We start from the raw sequence: 9,089 nt of genomic DNA, 5'->3' as shown, positions 1-9,089 counted from the left end.
ATGGCAAAAATATACACATCAGGTTAATAGTTGGCCAAGGGGTCGGCAAAGTTTTGAGAAGAGCCGTAAAAATAAAGTTCAAAATAGCGTCGCGGGACTTTGTTTAACAAGATGTAATGATATCTCGGTTACTAAGTAAATAAGATATAAGCCCACCTCGTCCCCACTGGTCCGTATCTGCACTCTCGGGCTCCGCCTTCACGCGCGCTGGCGATATGCTGCCAGCGTTACTTCCCTCCATCTTCACAATGACGGCGTCACAAATAACGAACGAAGCGCGACGAAATTACAATTAAAAGGTGACAACAGTAATTATATGCATGATAGGTATTTGTTAATTAAATGAATCGTAAAATAAATAGCCACGCTCATAAATGCTAATCCTCAATACAGCCTGACATGAGCCTGACAGATGCGGATATGACATTGACAACTTCTTTTATTTTAACATTTTTAACATAGACTTATAATATATAGAGACGGTGTCTCAGCGAGCTGTCACTGTTGCCACTTTTGTTTAGTGTACGATTAACAATGAGGCTCACGTTGCTGTAGCCATGTCGATAAAGTCATATCGATAAACTATCAACATTTCTTGCAAATTTAATTTTACTTCAAAGGCTTAACGATACCTCAAATGACCAAAAACGCTTTTATTCTTTATTGTGGTTATCAGATCACAATTTTATAGTCACGCCCCAGCAGAGAACAAAGGGAAAGTTCAGATATTTAATTAAAATACATAAATACCTACTAAAATAGGTGTTCCGCACTAATTGAATTATTTTATAGAAGCTATGGAGGGCGCTACACAGGTTCGCACAAATTTGCCAAATACATGAATCTAGCGCCCCCTCCAGACTATGCGCGTGAATCGCGGGCGAAGCCGCGAACGCGAGTGTGGAGTCTAGTTCGCTGATATGCGAAATCGACTCCAGACTCGCGTTCGCGGCTTCGCGCCGCGATTCGCGCACGAGTGTGGAGCGGGCTTAGTATATAACTGGATTTGGCATGAAAGGTGGGGTAAGTGACTAGGATCATACAGGATATACATATAATTCAGTAGGAGTAACAGCGAAAGAGCTATTATTGTATGTCCTTGTCACAGTCTCACATTTTATTTGTTCCCCACCGTAAATTTACAGCTTGGCAAAAAAGAGTAGAAATTAAAAAGTGGCAACACTGTAGTGTCGTCCCGTTTTCTTATAAGCATTGGTTTGAAAGGGACGACACTACAGTGTTGCCACTTTTTAATTTCTACTCTTTTTTTTGGCAAGCTGTAAATTTACGGTCAATTATGACAACTTGACAGTACAAAAGAAAGCGGTATCCTAGCGGTACCACGTTCGACATGTTGCCTCCCTGTCATACTTACGTATGAATTTCCAAGTGCGACAGAGAGGCAGCACGTCGAACGTGGTTCGAAGCAGGCCTTCAGACGGGATGATCAAATCGACCGATTTGATCGGAAATGAAATGAGGAGGCTCACTGAAACGACAGATGTCGCCACTGCTCCCGGCTTTACGTTTTGTTGTCAAGTGCGAATTTTTCAGTAATTTGCGATTATTAAAGTAAAATGTATTCATTTATGACTGTACGGTAACAGCAAACCGAGCTTCGAATGAGAAATGCTACAGTTGGGGGGAAAAAACTGATTTGATATAAAGATACCTAATCACTTAATATATTTGAGGTTATCCTCTGTATGTTACCAATTACCATGTATACAAATTTTCGAAGGCGCACGTGCAGTTTTGCCTCTTCTTTACAAGCATTGGTGTATGTGTACTTGGATGTACAAGGCGTTTCATATACGCCCGCCCTACGACACATCAGATAGGTACACAAAGTCGTGATCGTGATGCGTATGGAGTACAGTACGTGTGGCCAAGCCATTATGCCCTAACCCTAAAATGTGTACTATACTTCATTAAAACTTAGCTTACCTGTGTATTCACTCTATCCAAAATATTTATCTTCCTTAAAATGCAGCCTATAAAAACGGTCTTTGTCATTTGCCTTAGTTTTTGATAAACAAAGCTTTTTCTCACCGATTTATGCACATCGGGTCCTTGGGACAAAATCGGCAAAGTGCGAGTCGGACTCGCGTTCCAAGGGTTCCGTATATTACCCAATGTATGTATTTGTATGAGTGAAACGCGACTGAATTGCCTTTAAAAAACCTGTAGGGGTCGGATCAAAAACTAAGTAAGTAGTCCGACTCACGCTACAGCTGCATATTTCTCATAAGTTTTCCTGTCATCTATAGGTAAAGAACTATTTTGTATATTTTTTTCAAAATTTTAGACCCAGTAGTTTCGGAGATAAAGGTGGGAATGGTCATTTTTTGGCTATTTTCTTAAATAACTTCTACACTATTTATGTATTTCAAAATTACAAAGAAAAAATTTGATTCTTAAAATGAGATCTTTCAATTAATATGTAGGTAACAGTGGCCTTTTTGTTTAAAATTCATTTGTTTACGTAGGATGTCCGTCTTTGGGTCACGAATTTATATATGTGTACCAACTTAATTGGTCCAGTACTTTTGGAGAAAATGGGCTGTGACAGACAAATAGACAGACGCACGAGTGATCCTATAAGGGTTCTGCTTTTTTTCTTTTGAGGTAAGGAACCCTAAAAGTAGTAAAGGTAGGAAAAAAAAGTAACTTTTAATACAATAGGTAACTTTACAGGTCCTATCCTACATACAAAACAACTTTTAACACATTCATGCAATGCCAGCAACCCGCCAGTCGGGTTCTCTGTTCGTAGGCCCTTTGCGCTACAAAGCGGAAAATGCACGTTATCGGCTACGAGCTTAGCGCATAGCATGTGCTGAAGCTGAATAGTGTTAATTCTGATAATTATAGAAAATATTGATAAAACATAATATTTTTACGAAATCACCATTTACTATATGCAATATGCATAGCACACTATATGTAATCAACAAACATACAATTCTCACCTATGCTTGGAATTGTTAATTTTTTAATAAACACAAGTTATCTTAGAGCTGATAATATGTATTTAGTTCATTCACTTATATTTTAGATTATCTACCCAAACCTCAAAATACACGCACAGCACGACATAGAAAATAATTGCCAAACGTTCAGATAGAAAGCATATTTCTTCTACGAAAGGTACCCTCAACTGGCTTAAGGAGCCATTTGAGGGTAGATTTTATTTAAAAACCTAATCAAGATACAGACTTTAGTAACGCTCATTGTTTTTACCCTGCTCCGTGCACCCGCGCCAGCTAGCGGACTTAAAAATAAACAATTTGATGAATTTAAAACAACCTTTTCTGCAACTTCTGAATTTATTGTAACAAAGTTGAACATGAAGACAAATTAAAGTTAAATATTACTTTAGATACATGTCCGCGTCGCCCTGGCGAGGGGAGACCTCACCTGGAGAACTCCATTTACTAAAAACCGAAACAAATTAATAGTGTGTTTACTTCAAATAATACATTAAAATATTTTCATAGAAAGTAATTTAATTTGTTCTTCGAGTAACTCCTTTTACTCCTAAACTTTCAGTGCTTATAATGGCTGTATCGGAGCTTTTTATTAGTGTTTCTTTAGGTGAATAATTAAGTGTCGTTTTAGCTTGCACTTATATGCGCAATAATTGCACTGTAAATACTTTTCACTTGTGTGTGTCACCTCGTGAGTTCGTAACTGCTTTTTTAGTTTGCATTTGTATTCGCAATAACTACACTGGAAAGGCTTCTTATCGGTGTGTACTGCTTGATGTTGTCGTAGTCCTGATTTGTTTGTGCACTTGTAGTCACAGTTACTACATTTAACAGGCTTTTCCCCGGTGTGTCTCATCTCGTGGTCTCGTAAATTACCTTTCTTCTTGCACTTGTAGTCACAGTATTTACATTTATGGGGTTTATCACCAGTGTGTGTCATCTCGTGAGCTTGTAAGTGACTTTTCTGCTTGCATGTGTATTCGCAATAACTACAATGGAGAGGCTGTTCACCTTTGTGTGTCAACTCGTGTCTTCGTAAGTGTCTTTTCTGTTTGCATTTGTATTCGCAATGACTACACTGGAAAGGCTTTTCATCGGTGTGTACTGCTTGATGTCTTCGTAGTTCTGATTTGGTTTTGCACTTGTAGTCACAGTTACTACATTCAAACGGCTTTTCCCCGGTGTGTCTCATCTCGTGGCGTCGTAAACTACCTTTGTGCTTGCACTTGAAGTCACAGAATTTGCATTTATAGGGTTTATCACCAGTGTGTGTCATCTCGTGAGCTTGTAATTGACTTTTCTGCTTGCATTTGTATTCGCAACAACTACACTGGAAAGGCTTTTCATCGGTGTGTACTGCTTGATGATGTCGAAGTCCTGATTTGTTTATGCTCTTGAAGTCACAGTTACTACATTGAAAAGGCTTTACCCCAGTGTGTATACTTTCGTGGTTTCGTAAATTACTCTTCTTCTTGCACTTGAAGTCACAGTAATTACATTTATAGGGTTTTTCACCAGTATGTATCATCTCATGAGCTCGTAGGGTTTCTCTACGACGGCTCCTGTGGTCACAGTACCTACACTGAAAAGGCTTCTCTCCAGTGTGAATCATGAGGTGCTTATTGAAGCTTGATTTCCGCGTACACTTGAACTCACAGTCGTTACATTTAAATGGTTTTTCATCAGCGTGCGTTATCTCGTGAGCTCGCAACAAGCTTTTATACTTGCACTTGTAATCACAGTATTTACATTTAAATGGTTTTTCATCAGAGTGAGTAATCTCGTGAGCTCGCAACAAGCTTTTCTTCTTGCACTTGTAGTCACAGTAATTACAATTAAAAGGTTTTTCATCAGTATGAGTTAATAGATGCATCTGCAAATTACGTTTTAAATAGCTCCGGTAATCGCAGTAGTTACATTTAAATGGTTTTTCGCCAGTGTGAGTCATCAGATGATTCTTTAACTCTTTTTTCAAGATGCACTTGTAGTAACAGTAGTTACATTTAAATGGCTTTTCACCAGTGTGAGTCATGATATGATTCTGTAACATATTTTTCGTAATGCACTTGTAGTAACAATAGTTACATTTAAATGGCTTTTCACCAGTGTGAGTCATGATATGATTCTGTAACATATTTTTCGTAATGCACTTGTAGTCACAGTAGTTACATTTAAATGGCTTTTCACCAGTGTGAGTCATGATATGATTCTGTAACATATATTTCGTAATGCACTTGTAGTCACAGTAATTACAATTAAAAGGTTTTTCATCAGTATGAGTTAATAGGTGCCTCTGCAAATTACGTTTGACATTGCTCCGGTAATCGCAGTAGTTACACTTAAATGGCATTTTGCCAGTGTGAGTCATAAGATGATTCTGTAACTTATATTTCAAAATGCACTTGTAATCACAGTAGTTACATTTAAATGGCTTTTCACCAGTGTGAGTCATCACATGAGTCCGTAACATATTTTTCGTAATGCACTTGTAGTCACAGTAGTTACATTTAAATGGCTTTTCACCAGTGTGAGTCATCATATGATTCTGTAACGTATTTTTCGTAATGCACTTGTAGTCACAGTACTTACATTTGAATGGCTTTTCACCAGTGTGAATAAACAGATGATACTGTAACATATTTTTTGTAATGCACTTGTAGTCACAGAGCTTACAATTAAAAGGTTTTTCATCAGTATGAGTTAAAAGGTGCCTCTGCAAATTACGTTTTACATGGCTCCGGTAATCGCAGTAGCTACATTTAAATGGCTTTTCGCCAGTGTGAGTCATGATATGATTATGTAACATATATTTCGAAATGCACTTGTAGTCACACAACTTACATTTGAATGGCTTTTCACCAGTGTGCTTCTTGTGATTTCCTGAGCGTAATTTTTTATTGGACGTGTAATCACAATTAAAGGCATTGCCATTAGGTTTTCTATTCCTTTGTGACATTTGTTGACGATCCAAAGCAATGTTCTCTCGGGTGGAATTAGGCGACGGTCCTAACGACAAGTGAGTGCGTATGTGTTTCTCCAAAACCGACTTGTTCCTAAACCGTTTGCCGCAATGGTCACATTGATAGATGGTGGTGGTGACATGGCGTGTGGGTGCGGGCTCGGTGGCGTGCAGCTTGTATGTGCGGCGCCCGACCCGGCAGGTGCGCCGCTCCGCGTCCACCAGCAGGCGCTCCAGCCTGACCGAGCACGAGCGGCGCCGACCCGACACCAGAGCAGAGGAGACGAGAGCGGGCGCTGCAACACGACATAACAATACTAATGGTTTGCATACTTAAAGACCGTACACATTCAAATCAATACTCTAGCATAAAAAAACTTTTTTGCCTGATATATTATGCGGGATGAAACGTTGAACAAACTGTAAAAAAAGAGCCATCGAAAACATCAATAAAAAAATGAGAGCCAAGTTCAATATTACAGATGTAGTGCATATTTTGTTTTTGTCATGTCAATCAACTTCAATACTTTTTGTACCGAGACCGACTGAAAGAAATAATTGTATATCGAGTGTAATATAAGGGTTAGGTAGGTAATTTATATGGAATTCATCACCGCCACGTTCTACAAAATATTTATTTTGAAAAAAAGAGTTTTTTTTTTCAAAATAGGCACTCATACATTTCGTTACGGAAAATAAATATTTTATAGAACGTGGCGATGATGAACTACCTACCTAACCCTTATATTACAGCTAAGAACTGATGTAAAATTATATAATTTTGAAAGGCTTTATCTCGGAAAATATTAGATGTTCAGAGACAATTGTAATTGTCTCTTATTGTAGCAAATTTAGTCTACTTTAAAAACGCCCTAGGAAGTTACTATCAAAAACTAGTATTTTAGGGTTATAATCGCCCAAATCTAAAAAAAAATGCGGTTTATTCGATTTTTCACAAAGTTGCGTTCGGCGCTCGAGGTCACAAACTTGGATTATTCATTAGGCCAACATCATAAACAAGCCTGCAAAAAATCAGAACTACCGGATTTGACGCAAACGCAAAATGTATAATTTTACTGTATTAAAATTCTATTTGTTCCTGTTTATTATTTCAATTGTGAAACTAATCCATTTTTCGAATGTTTACTTAAATTTACGCAGTATTTTAATTTATAACAATTACATTTGTTTTACGACGAAATGTCGGAAGACTTGGTAAACCCCGGTTGATAATTTTTGTATGTGATTTTCGACAGTTTTTTCGGGGCTTGTAATTTATATTAATAAACTTTATCATAGGAATATCACAAATAATGTACCTTTTTGATAGCAGTAAGATTTTCCTATATCTCTTACTAATAATTATATATTATAATTTATAAATATGATTTAGCCTATTCAACTTCTAACACTGATTATGCAGTGGAAATCGATGTTATATTTTATATACAATTTTTCCTAGAAATAGCAAACAATTATGTCATACATATATTAATTTCAAGCAAAATTATTTGCTGACTATACATTAGGGTGTCCCTTATTTCACGATTTTCAGAAATAAATAAGGCATACCCCCTAAATCAGTTTTGTGCCGACCCGACTTTCATGAGATTTTTCCATACAATGTATGATAATGACAATTTTTTTTTCATATAGATTTTGTATAATATTGCCATATTTATAAAATTTATTTAACAAAAAAAATCTTGATGCAAACACAAAACCAATGAAAAATTATCAAATTATAGTTCGTTTTTTTAGCATTAGAAAGAACTTGGAAGAAGGTAAGCGATTTTGGCATGTCTTTTAATTGAAAAACGCTTATTAAAAATCAGTAACTATCATTTATGAAAGCAGAAGAATATAAATGATCGTATTAGATTCATAATTGTTACATATTTGCCGTAATTTATTTTTAAAATGTGTTTTTCAATTAAAAGACACATCAAGATTGTTTACCTTATTTCTAGTCTTAAAAAAACGAACTAGGGTAGTTGCGTCAGTTTTCCGTCCGGTGTCAGTTTCCGTCCACTTGACGGATTGGTAAATAACACATTTGATTTATAATTTGCTACTTGCGAAATATAATTTTTATGTGGATAGATAAATTGTTTAGATATTAAGGATGCAATAAGTCCAAAATTGTCCAGCAATGAAGGTTTATACTCAAATTTCGTCAAGTGGATGGAAACTGACACCAGACGAAAACTAGCACAATGACCCTATAGTGTCTGGTCAAATTTCTCCATAGTAATTTGTATGGGAATTTCAGTTGTGAATCGGCACTGGTTCTTGATACTGGAATATCCTGAATTTTTTTTTCAGTATATTTTGGAGTAATATCATTATATTTAGGAGGTATGCATTGTTAATTTTAAAAATCGCAAAATAAGGGACGCCCTACTGTACATATACATGTTAAACAAATGTCCACGCACCTCTCAGCTCCATGGCAACTATGGGTTGATGCGGGAGCTCCGGCCCCAGCACGAGCTCGTCTTTCACCTCGTGCTTGGTATACAGACCGGCCAGCATGGCTGCCTCGCTCACGCCGCACCCGTCTCTGCTGTCCGAGCACTCCTCCTTCACACACTCCTCGTCCGTGTATTCAGCTTCCTCCTTAACAAGGACTGAAAGAATGGTTGCAATTATTATCAAATCAAATTAAGGTAAAAATATACACATCAGGTTAATAGTTGGCCAGGGGTCGGCAAACTTTTGAGAAGAGCCGACTGCAGTAAAAATCAAGTTCAAATAGGTGAAAACCATATGGAAAGGAAATCCGTTCAGTACTAGTAGTATCTAGTGAGTTTATAACCATAGTGAACAAACATACACACAGACAGACGCGACGGGGGACTTTGTTTAATAAGATGTAATAATATCTCGGTTACTAAGTAAATTAGATATACATAAGCCCACCTCGTTCCCACTGGTCTGTATCTGCACTCTCGGGCTCCGCCTTCACGCGCGCTGGAGATATGCTGCCAATGGTACTTCCTTCCATGACTTCCATCTTCACAATGACGGCGTCAAATTACAATTAAGTGTTGACAACAGTAATTATATGCATGATAGGTATTTGTTAATTAAATGAATCGTAAAATAAATAGCCACGTTCAGCTGCTTATCCTCGAAGC

At 37.3% G+C, this 9,089-nt stretch overlaps 1 protein-coding gene across 1 annotated transcript; it reads right to left on the bottom strand.

Annotated features, from left to right (window-relative positions):
- Window positions 1–2,957: 2,957 nt before the first annotated feature.
- On the bottom strand, window positions 2,958–8,400 carry LOC134677291 (zinc finger protein 431-like). Its single transcript, XM_063535724.1, has 2 exons — window positions 8,388–8,400; window positions 2,958–6,245 (listed from the first exon to the last, which is right to left on the bottom strand). Exons 1-2 carry the CDS (start codon window positions 8,398–8,400, stop codon window positions 3,583–3,585), a joined length of 2,676 nt encoding a protein of 891 aa, XP_063391794.1. The 3' UTR covers window positions 2,958–3,582.
- Window positions 8,401–9,089: the final 689 nt, after the last annotated feature.

The sequence above is a fragment of the Cydia fagiglandana genome, chromosome 26 (genome assembly GCF_963556715.1).
Source record: "Cydia fagiglandana chromosome 26, ilCydFagi1.1, whole genome shotgun sequence".
Taxonomy (NCBI): Eukaryota; Metazoa; Arthropoda; class Insecta; order Lepidoptera; family Tortricidae; genus Cydia; species Cydia fagiglandana.
Note: the sequence above shows the minus strand (reverse complement) of the source record. Positions and strands in the feature narration are given on the sequence as shown.